The 12,737-nt window shown below is 34.4% G+C and overlaps 1 protein-coding gene across 2 annotated transcripts; it reads right to left on the bottom strand.

The window, feature by feature from the left end:
- Nucleotides 1-3,978: 3,978 nt before the first annotated feature.
- LOC122290007 (polyadenylate-binding protein-interacting protein 9-like) lies at nucleotides 3,979-12,438 on the bottom strand. Of its 2 annotated transcripts, none has more exons than XR_006236282.1 (10): nucleotides 11,736-12,438; nucleotides 10,807-10,917; nucleotides 10,245-10,289; nucleotides 6,055-6,127; nucleotides 5,815-5,927; nucleotides 5,610-5,669; nucleotides 5,435-5,480; nucleotides 5,258-5,326; nucleotides 4,367-4,428; nucleotides 3,979-4,282 (listed from the first exon to the last, which is right to left on the bottom strand). XR_006236282.1 is itself a non-coding variant. In XM_043097513.1 (10 exons), exons 1-10 carry the CDS (start codon nucleotides 11,979-11,981, stop codon nucleotides 4,225-4,227), a joined length of 888 nt encoding a protein of 295 aa, XP_042953447.1. In that variant the 5' UTR covers nucleotides 11,982-12,437; the 3' UTR covers nucleotides 3,979-4,224. The 2 variants fall into 2 exon arrangements, 1 of the variants encoding a protein (XP_042953447.1); XM_043097513.1 differs by having other exon boundaries at nucleotides 5,430-5,480; nucleotides 11,736-12,437.
- Between the last annotated feature and the right edge of the window lie 299 nt (nucleotides 12,439-12,737).

Here is a 12,737-nt window from a genome sequence, read left to right as displayed (position 1 = left end):
CATATATATATATATATATATACACACACCACGTATGTGTCAAACTCTTTTCAAAAGATGAAAATATCTTCATCATAACCGAAAGTTAGGATTTATTCAATAGTTAGGATAAAGATAAGAGAAGTACTTTGTGACAATTAGACAAGGAAGGGTAGGCTCCTCAAGAAGATATATATATATATATATATGTGTGTGTGTGTGTGTGTGTGTGTGGAGAGAGAGAGAGAGAGAGAGAGAGAGAGAGAGAGAGAGAGAGAGAGAGAGAGAGAGATGGTGCCCATGGCGTGGCCCATTTGAAAGGACAGTGTTGGAAAGCACATGCATACATTGAATAGGTTGATGTCCCCGCACCCCACAAAAAAAAGTGGGATCGATATCCTTTGTTCCCTTCGATCCTTTCTTTTAAGCTCTAAAAAGAAAGTAAATAATTCTCTAGCTACATGCCCATCTTGGATGATTTTTCACTCATACATCGTTTTGAATTGCGTATATATATTTTCAAGTAAGGGTAAGTATTTAAGCGGATATTGATTCTATCATCAATGCCTTAATATATATGAGATGTTACTTTGATTTATGAAGGAATAATCTTGCCTGATTTGTTAGATTGGTGCACCCCAAGACCAGTTGATGGTAATGATAATTACGTAGCGCGTTGTGGGATTCAACTCTTGTGCTTGATCAAGGCTTTAATTTGGACTCCAAAGAATCTCACGGCTTAAGAGTATTGGTAATGGTCTAACTAAAATTTGCCTAACATCGCATGATTTGCCTTTTACCTTTATCATTCAAGATATAACTCCATATATATTAGATTATCCATTTATTAGGCAAAATAATAATAAATATTATTTTTTTAATATTAAATTTTTTATAATTTTTTTTCAAAATTTTTAATTATAATTATACTAGCCATATGTTAATTAATAAGTATTTTTTAATTAAATTATTGTTTAACAACTATTTTTTTCCTACCTAATTATCCAACAAACACATTTTGCCAACCCTGATATTGATACTTTATAATGATAAAAATTGAACATTAATTTAATTAATTCTGTGGTCAAATTAAAAAATATATATGTATATCAGTATATATAAAATAACAAAAAAATAAAAAAAAGACTTAAAATCTGACCTCAAGTAATCAAAAAGTAAAAAGTTGCTTACAAACACTAAATGTAAAATAATTGGTAACATCAAACTCTTGAGTTTGCATTGAAAATTGGACCACTTTCCTAGATTATTTTTTAACAAAATATGCTTTTGGTTGGTGATCAGTGACTCTAAATATGACTTTTACAATAAATTTACTGTAGCTCATAGTCTTACTTGAAGATATTTGACTAGTTCAATACAGCTGATTTAATAAAAAATGAGTCATATTTTTTACTTTATTGGCATTTGACTAGTCCAATGTGAGTACTTTAAAAATAGATGACTGTCAAATCATAGATTTGTGAACTAAATATGAGAGGATCCCGATTAGTAATTTAGGTTTAAGAATCACCACTATTAAACTACTCGATTGAAAATGAGGATGCTAAGCACAGCATATGATTTACAATTGCCTCTATTGTGAGTACTATTGTCTAAACTTGAGACTACACAAATTGGTGTGCTCTCCTCTTCAGCTAAGTTTCCTATAAAGCACCATCTTTTAGTAGCCTTTAACTCTATATATGGGAATATAATGAACAACATAGTCTATACCCATAATCACAACAATAGCAAAAATCTTGAAAAGTGTATTTGTTATAACTTCTATTACACTTCTGTTTCTTAATTCTCTTCGCATTCTCCTATTGACTTACGACCGTAGAGATGATTTTCTAAGTCAATAGAGAGAATGGGAGATAAGAATGTTTCTAAGAAAAAGAAAGAAAAGAAAAAGAAATAAAAAAGAGTTAGATGCTTAGAACGATATCAATGAATTATTACGGGTCCATTTGGCTGTCGTTTTGCTGTGGGGAACCAACCAAATCCACTTGGTTTGACCCACACAAAATGGATTGAGGTTTCAGTCCGTCCCCAACCAAATAAAAAAAAAAAAAAAACACGTAAAGGAAGTTTCTTAGACATGTTCCTAGTCACAATCCGAGTCTTTGGGACACATGGGATATTTATTCTTAGATATCAACCACCTCAATCCATACAAGTGTCCCAACATTTGTAATAAAGGGGCCAATAATCTTTGGATATTTAACTCTAAAACTTAAAGATTTCTTTTGTAAAGGGCGGGCCAATAATCTTTGGCTTATGACACGTTTAATTCACAATAATTAAAACATAACCATCAACACTTGATGACAAAAAATAATTTATTTTTTTTTTAATTTTAAACCATAGAATTCAATAAATTAAATCTCATAATTGAGATCTTCTCAAATTTATTTTTGAATCAGATAATGCATCAATTTTAAAAAAATATATATAGATTTATATTAAAGAATTATTCTATTCAGCAATTCTATATCACATATCTTTCAAGTAAAAGAATTTTTTTTATTTTTCTTTCTCAATATGAATGTAATATAGAGCTACTTAACATGATTTTTCCATAGTTAAAGGGTGAGGTCTTTGTTAGAGATATCCTTATCCAGCGTGACAAATCATTTGGGATAAAAAGATACACGTCCCTTTCCTCTAAAAGCACTTAGCCAACATGGCCCGATTCAATTGGACCAAGTGGACTGCTTGTATCAAATCGTACACTTGGGAGAACCCAAACTCCCTACCAGGCTGCCACGATTTAAAAACAACTTTAATTCATTCATTGAAACTTTTGACTTCTTCCCACTTTGTCCATCGCACCCTCCTCTTATTTTAATAAATATTATCTATATTTATAACTATATATATATATATACTGACGTGTTATTTAGTAAAATAATAAAATTTAAAAAACTTTATATTTGAATTAAAAGAATTAGAGCCGAAATTGCGAAGCGCTTTGGACTTAAATTCTACGACACGTCAACTTGAAGAATTTTCTGTGATTCGGACAACCACCGTCCAGAGTTGGACACGTATGTATTCGGGGACGTCCATGTTTTGACCCACCTACGATTTTGTGACAATGTCTCCGATTCTTTTATTTTTGCGGCGAGTATTCTCTTTCAAAAAGTAAACTCTCTTTAAAACCGACCACGTTTCAATCATTGCTTTCTTTGAAGAAGCGACAAATTTTTTTTTACGTGGTCCAATTACAAACCGTCTTTTGTGCTGAAAACTTAAAGAGTTTTTGTTGCGTTGAGGAATGAAGGACTCTCTGTTCGACCAATATTAATACCACCAACCCTACCTCGGCATTGTCTAAGTGTCATGGCTTCATTGGATCTGGATCTCTTTGGTTTTGGAAACTTCGCAGAAACATGCCTCCGACAAAGTCGGAGATGGCCGGTTTGATTTGGATTCACTTTCTTTTGGGTTTCGACTCCTTAAACGAGAGATATCCCCTGTTAAAATTTATTGGGACATAATTTTATATCATATATTAGAGTTATTTTAATATAAAAATAATTTTATAATTAAATATATTATATCAAATCACGTCAGTTTATAAATTTATTTTTATGATATCACTTTATGACTAAAACATTTTTTATTATTCTTTTATGCATTTCTAAGCTATAATTTCAATGTTGAACGCACCTTGATGAGCAAGAGCATATTTTTTAATTTTAGTTTGCCCATAAAAAAGAGCATCAAATATTCAGAATGCTGTATTATTATTACTTTCACACAATGATTTGATTTTATAGATCTAAATCCACCTTGAGTAGATCCTAAATCCTACACACGACCTCCGGTGCTAAAGTCGTTTATCGGGTATTAAGATGGTTATGTTCACATGGAAATGACAAAGTGATTGAGTGAAACCTGAAGTAGTAAAGCTTTGAGCTTTTGTTCAACTGCAAAAAATTTCGAGCAAATCTAGCGACAATCGGATTGATAACCGAAAAGAATACCATGAAATGAAATCAAAACAAAAGGGAATGGAATAAGGTAAAAGTTCTTAAAGATCGAGACCCGGTCCTGTAAAAACTTCATTTGAAGCAGGATCACAACATGTTGCAGTCACCCAAAAAGTAACCGTTGCAAAGAAAAAGATGGAAATGCCGAAACAAAAGAAAGTTTCACCATCCTTCAACTCAACAAAGTCTCTCTCAACAGGGAAGTCGGAACAAATTCCATCCATGTGTTTCCGACTATGATCTCTCGTTAATGCAATGTTGGGCGAGCAACTCGTGGCCTCACCGGTGTCTTCGAAGGACTTACCCTAAATGGAAATCAACAACACCAAGATATGATGACGTTAAACTTAGTTGAGGACTTTTCAAGAAGATCAGTCAGGAGAACACACCTAATGGGCTGGGTTCCTAAGAGCATCCCACTGCAACTCAGTGCAGTAATGGCACTTTCTGCCTGCTCATGGAAACAAAAGAACACGTCAGAATTAAGCATGAGCCCTTGTCTGCAACTGCAAGCAAAGTAAGAGCAATTGAGAGCATAATGGCACGAGGTCTCAGATGACTCATCGATCATATATATATATATATATATAAATATATATGCTTAAACTACAGGCATTAAATACAGGCGTGTGCTTGTGTCTGAGACAATGTGGAACTATAATCCAGACACCTCATATTTAAAAAGAGAAACTATAATGTGGTCATGAAATTATCTTCCTGTTAGAAATGTAAGCATTTCTTACTAAGATGACCACGCAAACATTCCCAATGGTAAATTGTGGATGTGTTTAAGCCTAAATACTCTAAGAAGAAAAGGGTACCGCTCCCCATAAAGAAATTTTGTGTGAGTTACTTGCATCAACAAAACAATGTGCATCATGTTTCTTGCATGAAAGATGATCCATTCTCATACCTATAAGACAACTATTTACAACCAACACTGACCAGAGAAAAGGAAGTAGATATTTATCTACACCCAAGAACTCTAAAAAAACAGATTAGTCAAGAAGTCTTTAACCGCCGGGGGGCAGGGTGGAGGGCGAGTCAGAGAAGATACTGTTGATAAAATAAGCATGATGCTATGCCCTGTATGCAGCTACTTCTGAAGAACTAACCAGTTATTCAAAAATAGAAGAACTCGCGCTGCCCATCGGAATAGGGCAAATGCTGAAGATATAATGGCCTATGTTACATTCTCGATTTCGAGGCATTAGACTAAGTTCTAAATGAAGTTTAGTTAGAAAGCATCAATACCTTCAAGGCTGCAAATAAAAACTTACAAGTTCAAATTCAACAAAAGCTATACGAGTTGAATGCACATGATCCCCCAAAAGCCTCAAGCGGGTAACCTGTAAATTTAAGACCATGTCAACTATCATATAACTTTTACATCATAATTTCACTTTTCTAATCTAATAAAAAAATAACCATGTTCAAGTGCTATATCCCAACCTCACCACCACAAGCTGATTCAAAGAAGTTCTTCACTTCAGTTTGAGAAACCTGCATTTACAAACAAACATGTTATCAGTAGGAATGAACAAAATATTATAGGCATCAAGTAATGGGAGTAATCCACAACACAGAAGCAATTATCAGATGTATCTGAAAAATATTAAACAAGGTCAATACCTTCTTATCGATATTTGTACAATAGACCGTCCTGGCACACATTTCCCGTTCATCCTCTGACTGCACTTAAAAACAATCATCAAAACAGCAAAAATTTGATAGAGTTATGAACTTGATTATTTGTCAAAACAGTACAGACGTGCAGTTCCAGCATCATGAAGTTATTAACACAACTAAAAAATGCCAGAGGGATATTGATTCATACCCTAGGAAGGAATGTGGGATTCACAGGAAGGATGGCAGTTTTTGAAGGTAAGACCCTAACTGGATAGTACCCAAGCATTGTCCCACCAAGATTTAGAGCTGCTCGTGCACCATCTGTTAGCAAAAAATCCATGGAACATGCAGATATGGTTATTATTACATTAGAACACAAAACATGTTTAGGGACCTGGGTAAAACAATTTCAGTTAGGAAGACTTGCAGGCCCAAACAATCAACTTACACTCATCAGCAAATTCCACGAATGCAAAACGAAGAACGGAGTGTGGATCACCACAAATTCGGCAATCATTAACCTTCACAAGTAAATATGACAAGAACTTCAGAACTGTCTTATTTAACATCTTATCTGCCAAATCAACCATATAGTAAAAAGCAACGGTAATTATATAAAACCCTACTCTGTCAAAAATACAATCCACATCAATAGAGAAAGGAATATTTCCATTCTTCTTAAAGTCAAAGGCGTAAAGCAAACAATTTTGTTCCTCATGGGGCACAGAAGATACAAAGTCATATAGGCAGATGAAAGGTAGGAGGAATAGTTAATAGAAACTTCAAAATTAAAAACTTTTGACAATAAAGGGAACAAAAGAAGAATGAGATAAAGAAATGAAGTAAAAATCTCATATACTTGATATTATCAGTCACCTGGAAAAATAAAAAGAACATTCATATGCAATATATGAGTAATGATTTGAAGTGTAGTTCGAAAAAGCAAGCCTTTTACCAAGACTAAGCCAAACCACAGGAAGACATTAAAAAGCCATCCAGAGAATTCTGCAATCTAGAAATTTCAGATAAGAGAGGGTTAATGGTTTCTTCTTCTCTTTTAGTAAGAAACACACATAAGCTATATTTCATTGATTCAGAAGTTATGGGTAATTCGGAGCCTCCATTATCCTGCTGATTTTTAGCCAGTACTTTCATCCTTATAATGAGCATGTCCAGACCAGACTTTAAGAACCAACAAAAAATCATAGAACACAGGAAATAAGTCTAGTGCCTCCATAAAGGTTACATATCACAAACACTTCCAGGCAAGAAACCATGAAAACGAAGAAATACATAAAAGATCTTCAAATACTAATACTTTAAGTGGGGCTGTGGAAAAAGTAATAAAAAGGACGTGGGATATTCTCTAGACTTGAGGTGGGTGATGGCTTTAGGTTAAATCTTGGCATGACTAATGGTGTGAAGATAGGGGCCTCAAGGAACATTTCCCAACAGTCTAATGGATTCCACATGAGCACGAGGCTTTAGTGGCTAATTTATTTTCTTCAGTGGCTGTCCATGGTAGAATGTTAGTTTCCTTAGAGTTGATCATTAATGGGAGGTTGGTGCTCTCCCATAATTCTTCAATTTTTTCTACTCTACTGAATTATGTGCTCAAGTACAGAAAAGATTCTTTGGAAACCCTCTTAGAAAGGGGACTTCACTGTATGTTCAACTATGAGGTCCTCACTACTCAAGAGAGCACCTCTCCTTAAATAAGTATTTGGCAGAGTAAGGTGCCACTAAAAGCAGCTTTCTTTGCATGGGCAGCTTAACTAGGGAAGATCCTAACCACAGACACCTAAGGAAGCGTGGGATCATTATGATGGATTGGTATTGACCTTTTTGCAAGTTAGAGAGGTTTATATGGCAGTCCACAATAAAATAAAAAAACAAAAAATATGGCATTCCACAAATTGTAGCAATGTGAAGATGACTCCAATATGCTTATAGTTATTTCAAGGGAAAGGAATGATATAAATTTTGCCGATCATGAGCAGGCAATGGATGAATGTAAATGCCTCTTCTTCAGTACTTTGTCCTTTGGGCAATAGCTATAGATTTGAATGAACTAAGTTCCCATGAATTCCTTGTATCTACTTCTATTTCTTACTCGAGTGTTTTCTCTTGTATACATCCCGTGTACTTGGGCTATGTGTATTGTGTCTTATCATTAAAATTTTCGATTACCTATCTAAAAAAATAATGATACTTTATTGGAATTTCACCAGAAAAGAATAAATTGGCAAATAATGAGGTAATCATCAAAGAAGATGTGATAATGGTGGAGAACTATAGAATAGGTGAGAGTAAACTACCACCCCGACCCATCCAACTCGTAAGTGTATCGACGTTGGTTGGTCGCCAGTGAGCAATGTCTAGATGTGGGTTTCAGGAATGAAATATCAATGGGGGTTAGCAATGGTGTAATAAATATGACCCTCAGTGGCCTCGCACCCACTGTATTTTTATTCTCTCTTCTGCATTTTTATTTCCCACAACCAGACCAAAGGCCTAACCAACATCAAACTGTCCTCCTTTCTGCGACCATACAATGAGTAACTGACCCTCACCCAAATCACAACAAGTATCCCATCCTCCCTCTCACTTTTAACTCATAAACTACCCTCACAATGTGCCAACCCTAACGCACACCCATGAGCCACGTACCCAGCACTCCTCAGTTTTCAGTAATGAATGGAATATGTGGGCTTTTGTAAGTTCAAACTTGAGAATTTTTTCACGATATAAGTTGAATGCAAAGGTGGTTTTCTATATCTGTGGTAGTTAAGTTGTGACTTGTGGATGCAGTGGTGGTTACGGGTTTTTTTTTATATAGTTTTTATCTTATGGCTTTATGCTTTTGTAATGAATTTCTTGTGGTTTATCTAGGAAGCCTGTGGGTCTAAATACAGATTTGGCATGTGGAGAGGACCATATCCATGCAAACTAGGTCTTGACCAATCTCTATTGTGTCCTGGCGTATTGTGTCGTCAATGAATCTCCAATTTCCATCACCAAATACAACCTTCAATATAATCCAAAAGGGGTCTCTCAGGTGAGAATGAGGAAGCCAAAAACCCTGACCCAAAACCAAAACCGAATGACAGCCATTGATTCAGCATGGTTTGATGACTTAGATTATCGGCTCAAGGGTCGATGGCTAGATCCCATTGACTAAAGACATGTACAACAAAATGAAAATAGATGAACCTTGTTATCTAATTTCACATATCAAGGTATAAAAACAAATACAGAGGGGGGAAAAAAAAGAAAAGAAGAAAAAGAACGTCTAATTTTATGTCACCATATCATCCAATATAGTTCAATTTGTTTGAGTGCCCTGTATCGTTTGAGCAATCACAGTAATTGCAGTTCCCCTTAACATGGCCGATTCTTAATCTACGCAGTGAAATGATATGATTTCACAGCTTATTAATTACAAAATCCCTACAAGTGCTTCTATAGCAGGTCATTTCTTGCATGATACTACTCAAACTTCACAATAATGTTAAATCATAACACATTATAGTCCTAACAAAAACGTAATTACATTGCCACATGTATTTCCATTCTGTAAGTAACCCAAGAATCATTATTGCTCCCAAAAAGGTCATGGAGAACTGTATTCATCTGTAAGTAAATCATGAATCATTTCTAATGATGATCACAACTAGATTATTTTTCAAGGAAAAACTTTATTATTCATCTTCAATTGACTCTACTTCATATATTCTTCTTCTAACACATCCACTAAATACTTCAAAAAATATAATTAAGGGCATGACCAAGTAGACATGTTAGGATACAGACACTTCATGACAGTTGCAAAACCCTGCTAAATGATGTGCTGAATATTTCAACTCCAGTTACAATGCACCGCAGATTCCACATGGCTAGAGCCTTGTGGGCATCGATTTTTCACATCGTAGGTATTGAGAGGGAGATTTCCCAACAAGTGCTGGACTTAATGGCGGCTTGGAAGGCAAACCGGGACGCAATTTGGGGGTAGATGTATGGAGGATGGCTCTGTCGTGTTTAATATGGAGTAGTTGGAATGAACACAACACCCACAATTTTGAAGAGCGCAAGAGAATGTTACCAGAGCTAAAAACATTCGTGCTCCAGTCATTGTATGAATAGTCATCTTTCCACATCATTGCTAGCTTTGCTTCTGTAGTACATTTTCTGAATTCTTGTTCTCATTTTTTTCTTAACTAGGTGTTCTCCTACATATACCAGTGTTGCATGCCTAGGTACCACACCGGCAAATGGCTCTTGTAATGGCTATGCCACAAGAGTTATTAGAAGCTGGTGTACAAATAATGTTAGTTGTGTTGGGCTGCCAATGGATCAAGGAGCGTTTATGGGCATGCAGCAAAGACAATGAGAGAGTTTTTCACATCATTCAAAGAAGCAGCACCCTCAAGAAAATTAAATATAGTAGCTGAATATGTTCACAACATTTAAAGATGAAACTAATCAACAGAAAAGAATGATCTAAATGAATTAACATACCATCAAAGAATTTAGATGAAACACCTCGGTTAGATGTCTTAAACATAATGAAATAACTACTTTCCACATATGGCCAAAATCAGCCGATCAATGCGTATTCAAGTGAGCACTGAAACTTACTTGGCCACAACTACTAAATAAGGCAGCAAGCCGCTCTTCAGTGACCTGAATTAATAAGAGAGATGGATTTATTAAAACTATTACATTAAGGCCTCATTTGGTTATACAGATGAAATGAAATGAGTTGAGAAATATGTGAATAGCATTGAGATAGTTTAGTAGTGAAATGGTTTGAGTTAAGATCTTTTATGGAGTTTTGGGAAAGGAGAGAGAAAAAGTTGAATAAAAATATTATAAAGTTAAAATATTGTTAGAATATAATTTTTGTTTTGAGATTTGAAAAAATTGAATTGTTTTTGTGTTTTGTTTAGAAGTTTGGGAAAGTTGTATGACTAGGTAATGATTAGATGAAAAATTTGAAAATTTGAAAATGAAAAGTGTTTGTGTTTGAATAGTGTTTGGATGTTGAGATGAGATGAGATGAGTTGAGACCATCTTTTTTTTTTTTTGATAATTAGATGAGTTGAGACCATCTTTGAAACCAAACGGATTGAAGAAAACAAAGACCTAATCTTTATAAACTAAAGCAACAAGATTAGAAACTCCCATAATTTTCACTCACATGCTGGTCGATATCAGAAACATAAACTGTTCGTCTAATACTATCCTCTCGTTGAGCTTTAAAAGATCGTCCGTTCAACCTTCTCCTCCCCTGGTTGTAGTTGTTTCTCCTCTGGAAGTTACAAATTTGAAGTTTCAGCAATTATAGTGAAGAAATATAATGGGTAAAAGACGGTAAAATGTAAATTCTTATTGCTGGAAAGTTCTCTAAAAGCCTTCTCTACATTTTCATCCTTTTATTTCTAACGGGGAAGCTTTATCATTTATCTAATCATGCCTAATCACTTCCTATACTTTTAAAATTAAAAAAAAAAAAATGAATTACTTACTAATCCAAAGCACAAAAGAAAATAATAATTCAGCCCATAGATAACATAGAAATAGTTTTATTTGAGGAAAAGATAAATATTCAGACACTACTCAATCATAAAAATTACAGAGCCCATCTAGAAACCATACTTAATACTTATTCAAACAAGTTCCAAGACAAAATTCAGCCAATCAATTGAAACCGAGAATTCCACGTCAACTCAAAATATTAAACACAAAGAATAGGAAATCATTCCAGTTTTGCAGGGTCCCAAAAGGAACGAATCAAATAAAATGGACACAATGGTATCAATGCTAAAACCATATCTACTGATATTAATTATGCACTCTAATTTTCATACTGAAATTAATCACAGTAATATTTTAACAATAATAAAATTTTGAATGACCAAAACCCCTTAAATCAACCAATTCAGACAGTCTACTCAATTCAATTAAAACAACTAGAGTAAATAAGCAAAACCAACGAAACCCATTTTGCTCCAAACCTAATAAATGAAAAAATCAGGCCAAACCCACCATTCATATTCTAAGATATGAATTGAAAAACAACGATCATTATATAAATAAAATAGGAGATCAAGTGAGGGTCATCATTACCCTTCGATTGTTCGGATAATTATCGTTTCCTGGCAACTTATCGGCGGCCGGAAAATAGTTGGGCGACAATTGACCATTGTTCTGATTATGAGAGTAAGAAGAGGGAAAGAATTCCTTCGCCAAAGGATTCAACTTCGTGAACATTTCAACGAGCTTCTGCACATTTAGTTCGGATTCCGAATTGGGTTTGGAATCCAAGTTCTTGGCAGCAGCCACCTCACCGGAAACCTCAGCCACAGCAGCCATAGAATCACACCACCCAAAAAAAAGGGAAAAAAAAAAGCGAAAAAGGAAAAATCCCACAATAATATAGAATATACACAAGGAGAAATTAAAATAAATTACCAAATTAAACAGTGTTTTCTCGTATTTTTATTCAGCTGCCCTCTAATAGGAAAAAAATTGTGGCTTTAGACTAATAGGATTTAGGACTGCGGGAGCCCGATTGGGTTTTAGACTAATCAGCGAGAGAAGAAGAAGAAAAAATAAAGACCCGGATATGGAGAAGAATTAAGGAAAAAATGCCCAGAAAAAGAAAAGGAATGTAGAGACTGAAATAGGGTTTTGGAGAATAACGATCATGGAGACGAGACAGTTGGGTTTGGTCTTTGGTATTTGGTTTTCCATTTGGCTTTTACGTTCTTTGTTCTTTCTCTTTCTTTCTTTCTTTTTCGCTTGTTTTTTTTTTTTGGAAATTTTCTTTTATAGGGAGTGAAGTGAATTGAGAAGTGGGCTTCTGTTAAAAATGGGAAGAAAGATGACAGCTGATGTCAAGATGATCTAATAAACAGCTTTGTTATCGTCAGTATTATCTGTAACTGAAAAAATATCATCATTTTGTCATTCCAAACTGTTATGTAAATTTGAGTTTGTTGGGATTCAGATATTTTATTTATAATTTTTATTTATTTTTTTAGGTATATATATATATAATTATAAAAATTATATCCATAATTACTTTTACATATATTTTTATACACTTTATTGATATGATTAGTTGAA

The sequence above is a fragment of the Carya illinoinensis genome, chromosome 12, assembly GCF_018687715.1.
Source record: "Carya illinoinensis cultivar Pawnee chromosome 12, C.illinoinensisPawnee_v1, whole genome shotgun sequence".
Taxonomy (NCBI): Eukaryota; Viridiplantae; Streptophyta; class Magnoliopsida; order Fagales; family Juglandaceae; genus Carya; species Carya illinoinensis.
Note: the sequence above shows the minus strand (reverse complement) of the source record. Positions and strands in the feature narration are given on the sequence as shown.